Raw genomic sequence first — 16,644 nt, 5'->3', positions numbered from 1 at the left:
TTAAGGTCAACAGCATCATGACCTTAACCCAGTACCGGAACATTTTAGATAAAAACCTGATTTGTTAAGGTCAACAGCATCATGACCTTAACCCAGTACTGGAACATTTTAGATAAAAACCTGATTTGTTAAGGTCAACAGCATCATGACCTTAACCCAGTACCGAACATTTTAGATAAAAACCTGATTTGTTAAGGTCAACAGCATCATGACCTTAACCCAGTACCGGAACATTTTAGATAAAAACCTGATTTGTTAAGGTCAACAGCATCATGACCTTAACCCAGTACCGGAACATTTTAGATAAAAACCTGATTTGTTAAGGTCAACAGCATCATGACCTTAACCCAGTACTGGAACATTTTAGATAAAAACCTGATTTGTTAAGGTCAACAGCATCATGACCTTAACCCAGTACCGGAACATTTTAGATAAAAACCTGGTTGCCTCTGCCAGGAGGCTGGAAACTTGGTGGCAAAGTGGATCTTCCAGCAAGACAATAAACCCCAAGCACACATCAAAATCCACAAAGAAATGGTTAACTGGCCACGAAATCAACATTGAACACTCAGTTTTAGTCCTCCTGGTTTTAACCTTTGCCTGTTTTTTGGACTCCATCCTGCCTGCTCTGACCTCGAGCCTGCCTGACCATCCTGCCTGCCCTGACCTCGAGCCTGCCTGACCATCCTGCCTGCCCTGACCTCGAGCCTGCCTGACCATCCTGCCTGCCCTGACCTCGAGCCTGCCTGACCATCCTGCCTGCCCTGACCTCGAGCCTGCCTGACCATCCTGCCTGCCCTGACCTCGAGCCAGTCTGACCATCCTGACTACCCTGACCTCGAGCCTGCCTGACCATCCTGCCTGCCTGACCATCCTGCCTGCTCTGACCTCGAGCCAGTCTGACCATCCTCCCTACCCTGACCTCGAGCCTGCCTGACCATCCTGCCTGCTCTGACCTCGAGCCTGCCTGACCATCCTGCCTGCCCTGACCTCGAGCCTGCCTGACCATCCTGCCTGCCCTGACCTCGAGCCTGCCTGACCATCCTGCCTGCCCTGACCTCGAGCCTGCCTGACCATCCTGCCTGCCCTGACCTCGAGCCTGCCTGACCATCCTGCCTGCCCTGACCTCTAGCCTGCCTGACCATCCTGCCTGCCCTGACCTCGAGCCTGCCTGACCATCCTGCCTGCCCTGACCTCGAGCCTGCCTGACCATCTTGCCTGCCCTGACCTCGAGCCAGTCTGACCATCCTGCCTATCCTGACCTCGAGCCAGTCTGACCATCCTGCCTACCCTGACCTCGAGCCAGCCTGACCATTCTGCCTACCCTGACCTCGAGCCAGTCTGACCATCCTGCCTGCCCTGACCTCGAGCCTGCCTGACCATCCTGCCTGCCCTGACCTCGAGCCTGCCTGACCATCCTGCCTGCCCTGACCTCGAGCCTGCCTGACCATCCTGCCTGCCCTGACCTCGAGCCTGCCTGACCATCCTGCCTGCCCTGACCTCTAGCCTGCCTGACCATCCTGCCTGCCCTGACCTCGAGCCTGCCTGACCATCCTGCCTGCCCTGACCTCGAGCCTGCCCTGACCTCGAGCCAGTCTGACCATCCTGCCTATCCTGACCTCGAGCCAGTCTGACCATCCTGCCTACCCTGACCTCGAGCCAGCCTGACCATTCTGCCTACCCTGACCTCGAGCCAGTCTGACCATCCTGCCTGCCCTGACCTCGAGCCAGTCTGACCATCCTGCCTGCCCTGACCTCGAGACAGCCTGACCATTCTGCCTACCCTGACTTCGAGCCAGTCTGACCATCCTGCCTGCCCTGACCTCGAGCCAGTCTGACCATCCTGCCTGCCCTGACCTCGAGCCAGTCTGACCATTCTGCCTACCCTGACCTCGAGCCAGCCTGACCATCCTGCCTGCCCTGACCTCGAGCCATCCTGACCATCCTGCCTGCCATGACCTCGAGCCTGCCACCCACTCTGTACCTCCTGGACTCCGAACTGGTTTTGACCTTTGGCCTGTCCAGGACCATTCTCTTGACTACCCCTTTTGGATTGTTAATAAACACCTTGGACTCTAATCATCTGCCTCCTGTGTCTCGCCTTGTGCCCTGATAGGCCATGCTTTATTCCTCTACTTCATTCTCCATCACTCTCCTTCATTATCTTTCTACATGCCCTTCTCTCTCTCACGCTCTCTCTGCTGCAGATCGATGTGATGTTTTTAAGGGATGCACTCTGCAGAGGGGAGGGATGGGGAGAGGGAGAAAGGAGGTTTATAAATGACCTGCCTTCCTCTACTTGCCTCTAACCAGACAGACACGGATGGCTGTGCACTTCAACACATACCTACCAATATAGCCACAGACACACACAATCGCCCCAGGGTGTCTGGTTGTCCAACCCCCCCAAATAACTCTCCATTAAACCTCAATCAATCCCACCCGACCTCTCACCTTTCACCCCTGGCTACCTGTGACTTCCACCCTGCCCAGTGGTTGACAGGGCGGCACTGAATATTCCTTCAACCATGTATATAAAACCATGTGCCCTGTATTCCCACAGTAATATTTAGATTGTCATGTAGTATGTTGTTAATGTTGAGGCATCGTGACATACTGGGATACGACTGATGGATGAGTAAATAACCACGTTTATAGACCGTCAGGTCTGCCATCTCCTCATCTCTCAGTAAGGTGACGTTTACATTAGGCTACTCCTCTGGCATCTTGTGGAACACAGGCAGACAGACAGACAGACCTGTCACAGATTGGGGATCATTGTGTGCTACTGTATGTGTGCCATTGAGTGTGTGATTGTGTGTCTGTCTACGAGCCGATAAAGTCGTTGTTTCTGCTCAGGCGATCACATAGACAGCTGTCCCATTTGAGTGACGCATCACCCTGAAGACAGACTCTGGTCAGGACCCCTCCCTTTCAGGACCACACACACACACACCATAGACCGAAACACACGAACAACCTGTACACACACACACACACACACACACACACACACACACACACACACACACACACACACACACACACACACACACACACACACACACACACACACACACACACACACACACACACACACTATCAACCTCATCATAAACACACACTCAGCCAGTAATCTACAAACTGCAGTGACTAATATTGTCTTAAAAGTTGTACATATCAGAGGCCACATCTGACTCAGAGAGAAAGCAGAGGGAAGGGGGGGGGGGTGTAATCACACCATCTCAGGAACAGTTGACATCTGACTCAGAGAGACAGCAGAGGGAAGGGGGGGGTGTAATCACACCATCTCAGGAACAGTTGACATCTGACTCAGAGAGACAGCAGAGGGAAGGGGGTGTAATCACACCATCTCAGGAACAGTTGACATCTGACTCAGAGAGACAGCAGAGGGAAGGGGGGGGGGTGTAATCACACCATCTCAGGAACAGTTGACATCTGACAGTCTTTCAGCTTCTGGGGGAGGGAGGGAATTAAGGAGAGAAAAGAGGGAGGGAGAAAAAGAGGAGAATGGGAGAGAGCAAGAGAAGGGGATGGATGGAGTGTGGGAGTGAGAGAAAAAGAGGGAGACAGAGAGAGAGAGGTGTGGAGGAGGGAGAAGACAGAAGGAGGGAGAGAGGGAATTTAAATAAATCAGACATCAGGTAATGGACGACAGGCCAAAGAAAAGGGAGGAAGAGAAGGAGGAGACGGAGGAGGATGAAGAGGGGGAAATGTCAGTCTCCCTAGAGAGACTCAGGGTCAGGGGTGAATGAGACAGGCTGGAGCTCTGTGTGTGTGCGTGTGCGTGTGTGTGTGAGTGAGTGATTTAGGACCTCTTAACGCTGCAACAGACAAATTAACTACAACCACATAAATAAGGACTGTAATAAACTCACAGACCTGCAGCCTCTCTCTCTCTCTCTCTCTCTCTCTCTCTCTTTCTCTCTCTCTCTTTCTCTCTCTCTCTCTTTCTTTCTCTCTCTCTCTCTCTCTCTCTCTCTCTCTCTCTCTCTCTTTCTCTCTCTCTTCACTGAAATATCTATCGGTAAGTGGAGAGAAGTGTGACTCTATAGGTCATGTGGTCGTGGTGACGATAACGGGGTTAATCAGGTGAGGAGGAGGAGCATATGCTTACCGTAGCAACCTCAGAGACAGCTGTAGATCGATTCTTGTCTCCTCTTATAACCTTGAACCCTCCCTCCCTCCCTCTCTCCTTCTCGCCCTCCCTCCCTCTCTCTCTCCCTCCCTCTCTCCTTCTCTCCCTCCCTCTCTCCTTCTCTCCCTCTCCCCCTCTCTCCCACCCTCCCTCTCACCATCCCTCTCTCTTTCTCTCCCTCTCTACCTCCCTCCCTCTCTCCCACCCTCCCTCCCTCCCTCTCTGCTGTAACATTCCATTAAAGGTGATAATACAATCAGCAAGGTGATGCACTCAGCAGATTATGGGTGTTTGGCAGGAGCGGTGTGTGTGTGTGTGTGTGTGTGTGATCATGGAGCTGCTGATACACTGAGTATACCAAACATTATGAACACCTTCCTTCCGGTATTTTTTATTGGAATTTTACATTTTTCACCCATATTAAGAGATACAACAACAGAGACAAAGCAACATGAAAGAAACAGCAATCACTTACACATACCTACGTATATATATATATATATACACATACCCACATGCATATACACATATATATGCATACACACATACATACCACACACACCCATACATACGTACACCATTTTCCTCTTCCCGCTCGGTGTTTCTCTCACCCCATTCCCATCATTGCGTCTCTCAATACATACATTTTAAACAAACTTACAAAACAGAAATTAAACAAAAAAGCTCAGTTTAAACCAAGAAGTTAGGTTCCACACATGGAACGTACAGTGTAGTTCTGAAATACATAGATCCCCCACCATTCTAAGAGAATCCTTGCAGCATAATAGCTGATACCTCAGGTTCTAGGTCATTTAGATAAGGTTCCCATACTTTGTAGAACTGGTCTGTTTTCGAATGCAATGTACATGTCAGATATTCCAGAGGCACCCATTCAAATGGTATCTTATGCCAATCTTTAATAGAAGGAACCTTATCACTAATCCACTGTAAAAGGATGTTTTCCTCGCTGCGAAGGTAAGGATGTTGTAGAGCCTCCTCTTACCCACAGAAGTAACATGCCTACTAGAGAGACCCAACAGTAAAGAAACGGGGTCCAATTCTAGATCAACCCCTAGGATCTTTTCAATTTCTTGCAGAACACCAGAGCAGTATCTTTGTATTTTGGTACATGACCATAAACAATGTGTTAGGGTGCCTGTATCAGTTTTGCATTTAAGACACGGAGGAGAAGAGGAAGAGGGGCTAAAAGCATGTCTGCGATTTGGGGATATATGCAATCTGTGTATTATTCTTAACTGGATTGCTCTAGTACGGTTACATATAGATATTGTTTTTGCATATCTCCAAATGTCCTCCCACATCTCTTCGTCAATAGTAACAGACAATTCTTTCTCCCACACTTGTTTCACCCTCTGTGTGTTGACAGCAGAAAAGGACCTTAAAGTATCATAAAACAGACTTACAGACATTTTCCTTTGTGGGAAAAAACGTGTTTGTTCAATGACAGTCACAACAGGGTTCCCAATTAAGGTGGTGCTCTTCAGAATATAATGTCTTACTTGTAGGAAGCGGAAAGAGTCCTGCTTTGGGAGTCGATATTTCTCGACCATCTGCTCAAATGACAATCAAATCTTATCAGCAAATAAGTCATTTAGTCTGCGTATGCCCTTATTAAGCCAAAAGTTAAAGCCAGCATCCAGCAATCCTGGACTAAAATCTGGGGTGTTAAGAATTGGGGTAAGAGCAGAGGTTAGTTTGGACCTTCCCAGGAAGCGTTGAACTGACCTCCGTACTTTGAGTGTGTTAAGTGTAATGGGATTATTGCAGTGATATTCTACAGACTTGAAACTTCTAAAAAATAAAAGATCCTGTAAGGGGTATTTTGAAAGAGAGGTCTCAATGTCTAACCAAATAGAGATGAACACCTTCCTAATATTGAGTTGCTCTCAGAACAGCCTCAATTTGTCAGGGCATGAACTCTACAAGGTGTCAAAAGCGTTTCACAGGGATGCTGGCCCATGTTGACTCTAATGCTTCCCACAGTGGTGTCAAGTTGGCTGGATGTCATTTGGGTGGTGGACCATTCTTGATACACATGGAAAACTGTTGAGCGTGAAAAACCCAGCAGCGTTGCAGTTCTTGACACAAACCAGTGCGCCTTCCACCTACTACCGTACCCCGTTCAAACGCACTTAAATATTTTGTCTTGCCCCTTCACCCTCTGAATGGCACACATACACAATCCATGTCTCAATTGTCTCAAGGCTTAATAAAAAATCCTTCCTTAACCAGTCTCCTCCCCTTCATCTACACCGATTGAAGTGGATTTAACACGTGACATCAATAAGGGATCATAGCTTTCACCTGGTCAGTCTATGTCACGGAAAGAGCAGGTGTTCTTAATGTTTCATACAGTCAGTGTATAAGTCAGATCTGTCACACACACACACACACACACACACACACACACACACACACACACACACACACAGACACGCACGCACACACACACACACACACACACACACACACACACACACACACACACACACACACACACACACACACACACACACACACACACACACACACACACACACACACACACACATCAGGGAGTCTATTGAGCTATTGTAGTAGATTAGTTATGATTAGTATAATGACTTCCATTTGCGTATTCAGTGCAGTTCAGGTTATTTAAAGCTGGAGCTCCTTTCGGTCCCTTGTGTCTCAGAACACATTAATGATTCATCTGAGACTGTTACTGAACCAGCTAAAACACACCATGGCAAATTAGACCCCATCACACACAGAGAGGCAGCAGCCTGGCGGATTAACCTGGGTGTGTATTGTGTACATGAGTGTATGCGTGCGTGCGTGCGTGCGTGAGTGTGTGTATTCAAGCCCAATTTCGAGCAGTTGGCTAATTATCACATTCTCTCTGATCTTGGATTAAACTACAGTCAAACCCCAGAAACGCCATGGCAACCAGGCTCCATGGCAACGCCATGGAGACAGAGTGCCATGGAAACAGCAGACTAAATAAGCAGCACAGGAAAGGAGGTGTAAAATAGCCTACTAAATGGGATAACAACAAAAAATGTTTCTTTATTTATCATTTATATAACTAGGCAAGTCAGCTAAGAACAAATGCTTATGTACAATGACGGTGTACCCCGGCCAAACCCTAAACCGGATGACGCTGGGCCTATTGTGTGCTGCCCTGTGGGACTCCCAATCATGGCCGATTGTGATACAGTCTGGAATGGAACCAGGGTCTGTAGTGACACCTCTAGCACTGAGATGCAGTGCCTTATACCGCTGCGCCGCTCGGGAACCCCATACCTAACCCTTTAGATTTTAGCACCTTGAGGTTGCTGGGAGATGGTGTTTTTGTTGAGAAAACAACTTAGGACACTGGGAGTTGGTGTTCGTAGTGAGTGTGAAAGACAGCTGTAAAGATGGAGAGCTACTCCCATGCCTTCAGACAGAGAGAGGGGGAAATCGAAAGAGAGGGGAGAGAGAGAAAGAGAGCGAGAGAGGCCGGCCGGCCGGGGGCATGTACCAGGGATGAAGAGATCGGAGATTGTGGGGGAGGAAAAAGAGAGACAAGCGAGGCGGGAGACGGAGCGACGGAGAGAGGCAGAGCCGATGCAGCTCTAAGCAGAAGGAATGCGGTTGGTTCTGCTGAAAATAGGTCACACATCTCAAGCGACTGCTCTCTCTCTCTCCTCTCCAATGAATCAGCATACACTCTATGCATGACTATAACATACCCTTCCCGCTTTACACTACACACTAAACAACACAACAGTCTTTCCCTGAGTTTAATATCCAGGCAGGGTGCCCAGGCCCCTTACGCAACATCTAAATCCTCTGGCATGAAAATGACCAATTGCACCAATAGAAGCCCAACTCATCCTTATAGGCAGGGGCCAACAGAGAGAGGCACCGCCTATACATCTGTAGGGGAAGCACTGCCACACATTACACAGAAGTCAACAGAGAGAGAAAGAGAGTGAGAGACACACACACACACACCAAAGGACACAGACTTTCGCACCACTGATCAAAATATGAGGGGGGGGTTGTGCAGGCCACAGAAGGAGAATGTCACCTGACATTTCACGCTCGGGTTGCCAGTGTGGCGTCAGGTTTTCTGCCTGGGTTGCCAGGTTTAGAGACTAAAGCTGGAATCCCGCCCTCGGTTGAGATCTGGACCCCATCGCCATCTCTCTCTCTGTCCAGACAGAAAGGGGGAAGGAATAGAGGGAGAGATGCTGGACAGGGGGATGACAGAGAGAGAGAGAGAGAGGAAGGTAGGAAGGAAGGAAGGAAGGAAGGAAGGAAGGAAGGAAGGAAGGAAGGAAGGAAGGAAGGAAGGAAGGAAGGAAGGAAGGAAGGAAGGAAGGAAGGAAGGAAGGAAGGAAGGAAGGAAGGGATGATAGAGAGAGAGAGAGGGGAACTGTATGAGAGAGGGACAGCTGCCTGCTCTGAGGGAGAGATGGAGGGATCATGAAGGAATGAAAATAAATTAAATGAAATGATGAAAAGGACCCCCAGAGGGTTGGTCTCTGCCGGCTAAATAAGTCCTGTGTGTATGTGTGCGTGCGTGTGTGTGTGTGTGTGTCCTCTGTCTAATTCATCATGATGTAAAGAGTGGGGGTCTGGCAGCCATAACTCATTCAGAACAGACCTTTTAATAAGAGTGAATATATTAGTTCATAGTGTACACACACACACGCTGCAGGCATGGACACATGCACATACACACACACACATACACAATATGTGTCACTCTCGTGCTTACAGTGAATCAACATGGCACAGTATAGAGTTTACCCCATCCACTGGGTTTGACAGACAGACATACACAGAGAGAGAGAGAGAGAGAGAGAGAGAGAGAGAGAGAGAGAGAGAGAGAGAGAGAGAGAGAGAGAGAGAGAGAGAGAGAGAGAGAGAGAGAGAGAGAGAGAGAGAGAGAGTTTGCATCCCTGTCTCAACCCACAGCGCTGTGGAAAGAAATGTGTGTTTTTTGCACATTTTAACCTCTAGACAGCATTGCCTCTAGAGCACACAAAAACTATACATACCTCGGCCTAAACATCAGCGCCACAGATAACTCCCACAAAGCTGTGAACAAGCTGAGAGACAAGGCAAGAAGGGCCTTCTATGCCATCAAAAGGAACATAACATTTGACATACCAATTAGGATCTGGCTAAAAAATACTTGGATCAGTCATAGAACCCATTGCCCATTATGTTTGTGAGGTCTGGGGTCTGCTCACCAACCAATAATTCACAAAATGGGACAAACACCAAATTGAGACTGCATGCAGAATTCTGCAAAAATATCCTCAGTGTACAATGTAAAACACCAAATAATGCATGCAGAGCAGAATTAGGTCGATACCCGCTAATTATCAAAATCCAGAAAAGAGACGTTAAATTCTACAATCACCTAAAAGGAAGCGATTCCCAAACCTTCCACAACAAAGCCATCACCAACAGAGAGATGAACCTGGAGAAGAGTCCCCTAAGCAAGCTGGTCCTGGGGCTCTGTTCACCAACACAAACAGACCCAACAGAGCCCCAGGACACCAACACAACCAAATCATGAGAAAACTAAAAGATAATTACTTGACAGATTGCAAAGAATTAACAATAAACAGTGAAACTATGATGCTATTTGTCCCTAAACAGAGAGTACACAATGGCAGAATGCCTGACCACTGTAACTGACCAAAACTTAAGGAAGGCTTTGACTATGTACAGACTCAGTGAGCATAGCCTTGCTCTCAAGAGAAGACACACTGCCCACAAAATGAGGTGGAAACCGAGCTGCACTTCCTAACCTCCTGCCAAATGTATGACCATATTAAAGACCCATATTTCCCTCAGATTACACAGATCCACAAAGAATTTGAAAACAAACCCAATTTTGATAAACTCCCATATCTACTGGGTGAAATACCACTGTGTGCCATCACAGCAGCAAGATTTATGCCACAAGAAAAGGTCAACCAGTGAAGAACAAACACCATTGTAAATACAACCCATATTTATGCTTATTTATTTTCCCTTTTGTACTTTGACTATTTGCACATAATATGACATTTGAAATGTCTTTATTCTTTTGGAACTTATGTGAGTGTAATGTTTACTGTAAATTTGTACTGTTTATTTCAGTTTTGTTCAGTCTACTTCACTTGCTTTAGCCATGTTAACATATGTTTCCCATGCGAATAAAGCCCCTTAAATTGACATTGAATTGAGAGAGAGAGAGAGGTAAAGGAGATGGGGAGCAAGAGAGAAAAAGAAGACTGGAATGAATGTCCAACACGTCACACAGTGTCATCTTTACAATGTGTATTTATGTGGTTGGGGACACTAGGACCCCTATCGGCCAGGCCTCCCCTTTCACTGTTGCCGAGGGATACGGAGGTGTGATGTGTTGAGTCACAGTGTAGAGAATTTACTACATCTGTAACAACACCCATGGAGACACACACACACACACTACCGGTCCAAAGTTTTAGAACCTCATTTTTCCAGTTTTTATTGAAATTCACACAGTTTAATCTCTTAATGTACTCTGAAACTAAAGCATAGAACAGATAGACAATTGGAGACAAAAAATAAATCATGAAATAGTTATTTTGAACAAAATTGTATCTACATTTTTAACTTTTGATAAAAGTAGCCACCTTTTGCTGACATAACAGCCGAACACACATTCTTTCTACAACGGAAATCAAATATCGTTCAGAAAGTTCTTCCCAACACTGTTGCAGAAGTTCCCACAAATGTGTTGCACTTGTAGGTTGCTTTGCTTTCACCCTTCTTCCCAGTTCATCACAAACCAGCTCGACGGGGTTTAAGTCTGGAGACTATGCTGGCCATTCCACGATTTGAAGCCTACCGTCTTGTTCTTTTCCTCTAAGGTAGTTCTGACATAGCCTGGAGGTATGTTCTGGGTCATTATCTTGCTGTAGGATGAACCCCATAGCCTGGAGGTATGTTCTGGGTCATTATCTTGCTGTAGGATGAACCCCATAGCCTGGAGGTATGTTCTGGGTCATTATCTTGCTGTAGGATGAACCCCATAGCCTGGAGGTATGTTCTGGGTCATTATCTTGCTGTAGGATGAACCCTATAGCCTGGAGGTATGTTCTGGGTCATTATCTTGAGGTAGGATGAACCCCATAGCCTGGAGGTATGTTCTGGGTCATTATCTTGCTGTAGGATGAACCCCATAGCCTGGAGGTATGTTCTGGGTCATTATCTTGCTGTAGGATGAACCCCATAGCCTGGAGGTATGTTCTGGGTCATTATCTTGCTGTAGGATGAACCCCATAGCCTGGAGGTATGTTCTGGGTCATTATCTTGCTGTAGGATGAACCCCATAGCCTGGAGGTATGTTCTGGGTCATTATCTTGCTGTAGGATGAACCCCATAGCCTGGAGGTATGTTCTGGGTCATTATCTTGCTGTAGGATGAACCCCATAGCCTGGAGGTATGTTCTGGGTCATTATCTTGAGGTAGGATGAACCCCATAGCCTGGAGGTATGTTCTGGGTCATTATCTTGCTGTGGGATGAACCCCATAGCCTGGAGGTATGTTCTGGGTCATTATCTTGAGGTAGGATGAACCCCATAGCCTGGAGGTATGCTCTGGGTCATTATCTTGCTGTAGGATGAACCCCATAGCCTGGAGGTATGTTCTGGGTCATTATCTTGCTGTAGGAAGAACCCCATAGCCTGGAGGTATGTTCTGGGTCATTATCTTGCTGTAGGATGAACCCCATAGCCTGGAGGTATGTTCTGGGTCATAATCTTGCTGTAGGAAGAACCCCTGACCAACTAGGTGCCACTCACTCTGTGCAAGTCGTCGACTCTGGTTCCAGCAAAAGAGTCGCTGACCATCACGCTTCCTCCTCCATGTTTGACAGGTGGTGTCACACACTGAGAAACCATCCTTTCGCCTACTCGACGGCGGACAAAAACCCTGCGTGATGAATAGAAGATTTCATCGGTCCATAAGACCGTCTTCCAGTCTTCAGTAGTCCACTGGCGGTGCTTTGTGGCCCAGACAAGCCTCTTTTTCTTATTTTGCCATCTTAGCAATGGCTTTCACACAGTCACTCGACCTGTCAAACCTGCAGCTTGAAGTCTCCTCTTCACAGTTGAAACTGAGATTTGCTGACTTCGACCAGTGTTAAGAGGTGCTTGAAGCTGTTGTCCTGTGAGCCGCCTATCACGCAAGCTGTTGACTCTCAGAAACTTGTCTTCTGATTCTGTTGTGGCTTTGGGTCTGCCAGACCTCCTCCTGTCAGAGTTTCCAAGTGCCTTTTGATGGTGTAGGAAACTGTACTCACTGACACCTTGGCTACACTTAAGGGTTATAATGGTCTGTCGGTCTTCCTTTGTTAATTGCCTTTTCCTCACCATTATGATAGCAGTATACTACTTCCTGCAGTACAATACAGTGAAAATAATGCTTAAGAGGGTGTAGTAACAGTCTGTCCCAACACTGCTTTTATACAGACAGAGGGTTTGAGAGTAATCAACAAAAGTTGGGACACCTGTAGGAATTGTTAGCGTCAACATTCAAGTCTTAATTTAGGACCATTGCTGAAGAACAGCTGTAAGTTGTTAACCCTTTACTTGTTCCCTGAAAAAAAGGCTATTTTTTTATAACTCTGAAATGTACCTTATTTTTCAGTTTTTGGTAACCCAAACTTTTTTAAAATGTTTTTTTTTAAACCTCTGGCAGTTTACCTCTTACCTTTGTACCATTTCAGGTTATTCACTGGACTTTCAATAAAATGTCAATAAAAACTGGGAAAATGGGGGTGTTCTAAAACTACTTGACTGGTAGTGTACACACACACAGAATGAATGACGTCACAGTAAGAAGGGGCGGTTGTTAAAGTGATATCAGATCGAGATAAACAAGGATGGAGGTAAGTAGCCTACAGTTAGAGGATAACACATTAATGCACAGACGAGACAAGTCGTGTGTGTGTGTGTGTGTGTGTGTGTGTGTGTGTGTGTGTGTGTGTGTGTGTGTGTGTGTGTGTGTGTGTGTGTGTGATGTGTTTGTTTGTGTTTGAAATGAAAACCACAACACCATGACGGAATGACTTAGAAAGAGGAGAGGAGAAAAGAGGAGGGAAGAAAGGAGAAAGAAGATGAGGAGGAGGTGGTAAGGTTGGCACCATTCATCCCCAGGCCTGAATGGGGTGAATTGGGGAAGAATGCAGCCTTTATGTGTTAGAAACAAAGAACACACCAACCATGTGTAACAGTGTAGCTTCCTTCCCTCTCCTCACCCCTACCTGGGCTCGAACCAGAGACCCTCTGCACACATCGACAACTGACACCCAGGAAGCATCGTTACCCATCACGCCACAAAAGTCAGGGCCCTTGCAAACCAAGGGAAACAACTACTTCACGGTCTCAGAGCAAGTGATGACACCGATTGAAACGCTATTAGCGCGCACCACCGCTAACTAGCTAGCCATTTCACATCGGTTCCACATGTCTAAACCTATTAGGCTTAGATTGTCACAACAACATGTCAATATATTAACGTATAATAGATTATCCTGCAGAAAACACATGTAGTTTATGGAATAAGGTGTTCTACTGGGCCAAACTCAGTGGGCTAGCAAACTGGTGACCAGAGGAGAGCTCTGTTAGGCCGCCGGCAAAGGGAGCGAAAAGTCGTAAATTAGTTTATTGATCTGGGAGAATCGGTAACAACGCAATTTAAACACCAAGACATGAGAGATTCTCTCTCTCTGCAGTGACGGAATCCAGCGCTACGTAAAGGAGGGACGGGGGATGTTTCATCAATCATTTAATAGCAGATGTCAGGATAAACGGAGAGAGAGAGAGAGAATTCCATATTGTTACAAACACTGTACATGGTTTATAATATAACATTTGAAACACATTTGAAACGTTTATGAGTGCAATGTTTACTGTAAATCTTTTTTGTTTAAATTGTTGATGTTGTGTTTTGTTTCTTCTCACTTTTGTTTATTTCACCTGCTTTGACAAGGTAAACGTATGTTTCCCATGCCTATAAAACCCCCTTTGAATTGAATTGACTTGAGAGAGAGATTCGGACATGGAGTTAATAATCCGTAATAACAACCATAGCCATCGCAACTCGCTGTCTCACCTACAGTCAATTCGTATCCTTCCATTTCGCCTTCATCGTACAGAAGCACCCACCCTCTCATCTTCCCCCTCTCTCCACCCCCTCCTCAAATCCCGCAATAGCCACACCTCCCATCCTCCTTCTCCGAGACGAGACACAGCCCCACACAGCCACCCAGGGGAAGGTAGAAAGACCCCCCCGATCATACTTGTATAGACACTAATACCCCAGTAGGTTAGTAGCTTGACTAGTAACGATACCACGCTTTTCTCCCTTAACAGATTGGTCTTAATCCGAAATGCAGCATTATGGAAAGACTCGCCTATTTTCTGGTCAGCCTGCATTAAGCCAATTAGGCTACTCCTCTCCTCCTCTGAGAGAATGGACAGATTCTAGCACATCCTGACAGTGGACTGTTGTCTAATATGATAGGTAGGCTAGCATTCACGTGTGTTGATGACATTGGCCTACATTTAGAGAGAGAGCGAGAGCGAGAAAGCAAATGTTTTCGATATTGTGACACGTAACCTACACCTACTGTATTTTCTCCCGTAGCCTACCCGAAGAGTTGTATTCTGCTTGTGTCTGTCGGGGGTCGGCCATAAATGGATTCTCGTTGAACCACCATCATAGCCTACACCAAATAAAATGTCAAAACGATATTCACACAACGGGTCTTATGACTGGCTACCATGTCGTTTCATATTTCTATCCCTAGGCCAAACAGTACCGGGGAAATATAATGTTAAACGGGGGAAAAGCGATTCTCTCATCCCAGTTTACCTCTGCGAAAAACGCCTCCATTCTTCTCTATGTTGCTGCCCGGCGCTGGTGAAGTCAATCGGTGGGCAGACGCGTGCCGGTGTTAACCGGGAGCTAAATTACAGCGGGCATCGGGCGAGCTCCGGGCGGGTGGTGGTCCTGTTCGGTGGTGATTTCCATTCATTTGTAAACGTCCCGATTTAAATCCGGACGGCTACAATCCCTGATGTGTGTTCCCACCGAGAGAGAGAGAGAGAGAGAGGACACACGACACACACACCTCTTCTCCGTGTGTACCGTTATAAAAAAAAGTCAGATAAATCCCGAACAGGGAATCCAACGGTTCCCTCTTCAGTCCTGGCCCTGAACTGACGGACTCCACCGAGAAGGATAATGATTATGAGAGACAGAGTGAGGTAACAACGTTTTCATCGCTTGCACATATTTATCCAAACTCTTTGACGCCACCACAACAGATGACATGTTATCCTCGTCTCAGAAATTATGTTTGTTTCTGAAGAGGAGGAAAATAACAGGATGTAAACAGAGCTGGGAGTCACACATGCACGCGCGCGCACACACACAGTTAATCATTGGGCCAATAACCGAAAAGTTGCTGGATCGAATCCCCGAGCTGACAAGGTAAAAATCTGTCAATCTGCCGCCTGAGCAAGGCAGTTAACCCACTGTTTCCTGGGCATCGAAGACGTGGATGTTGATTATGGCAGTCCCCCGCAACTCTCTGATTCAGAGGGGTTGGGTTAAATGTGGAAGACACATTTCAGTTGAAGGCATTCAGTTGTACAACTGACTAGGTATCCCCTTTCCCTTTCATTATGTGAACTTTCCCAAAAAGCCACCATTTGTGGACTACCTGGGACAGAAACCGCCCTCAGGGCCAGAAGAGATACTATGCCCTCTCCCTCCCATCTCTCTCTATCGGTCTCTCTCAGTCTCTGCATGTGTATGCCCTTTAGGCATGTCACATGTTGTCTGTGGGAAATCCCATCACTCACAATGTCAAAGCCAATCAGTTTTAGGGGAAATGGCTGTAAATATATTTTTTTATCAACCTCTCTCTTTCTCTCTCTACTACGTTCTTTATCTTTTCTGTCGAGATACTCATTTATAACCGTCTGAAATAAGAGACAAAAAGAGAGAGGACACCGACAGGCTATTCATCTGAGAGAGTGAGCACAGAGACAGAGCGAGAGATAGAGGGAAAACTATCCAACTCTGGTTCTGGAAAGTTACCCGGTGTGCAGGGTTTCATTCCAGCCCTGCAGTAACACACCTGGTTCAGCCTAATTATGGCCCAGACAGAGAGAAAACCTTGATTAGTTTAATATTTGAATCATGTGTGTTTGTGATGTGCAAGAACAAAAGCTTATTTATTGTGAGTCGCTCTGGATAAGAGCATCTAAAGAAATGACTCAAATGTCTGTGACTGGTGCGAATTAGCCAGTGGGGAGAGAAGCTTGTATCAGATCAGTTATAAGAAACAGCATCTTCAGATTTGAACCTTACATGGTCACATATTTTCAAGAAGTGGAAACCTTCCGTTGACTGTTGAGAAGAAGCAAGAGGCAGTC

At 46.6% G+C, this 16,644-nt stretch overlaps 1 protein-coding gene across 1 annotated transcript in view; it reads right to left on the bottom strand.

The window, feature by feature from the left end:
• Positions 1 to 15,422, bottom strand: part of LOC118381930 (unconventional myosin-X-like) — a 76,352-nt gene extending 60,930 nt beyond the window's left edge. The window contains 1 exon segment of the mRNA XM_052488683.1: positions 15,074 to 15,422. Coding sequence (XP_052344643.1) covers positions 15,074 to 15,094 — 21 coding nt within the window. The 5' untranslated portion in view covers positions 15,095 to 15,422.
• Between the last annotated feature and the right edge of the window lie 1,222 nt (positions 15,423 to 16,644).

Source organism: Oncorhynchus keta, chromosome 30 (assembly GCF_023373465.1).
Source record: "Oncorhynchus keta strain PuntledgeMale-10-30-2019 chromosome 30, Oket_V2, whole genome shotgun sequence".
Classification (NCBI taxonomy): domain Eukaryota; kingdom Metazoa; phylum Chordata; class Actinopteri; order Salmoniformes; family Salmonidae; genus Oncorhynchus; species Oncorhynchus keta.
This window is presented reverse-complemented; position numbering and strand designations above follow the sequence as displayed.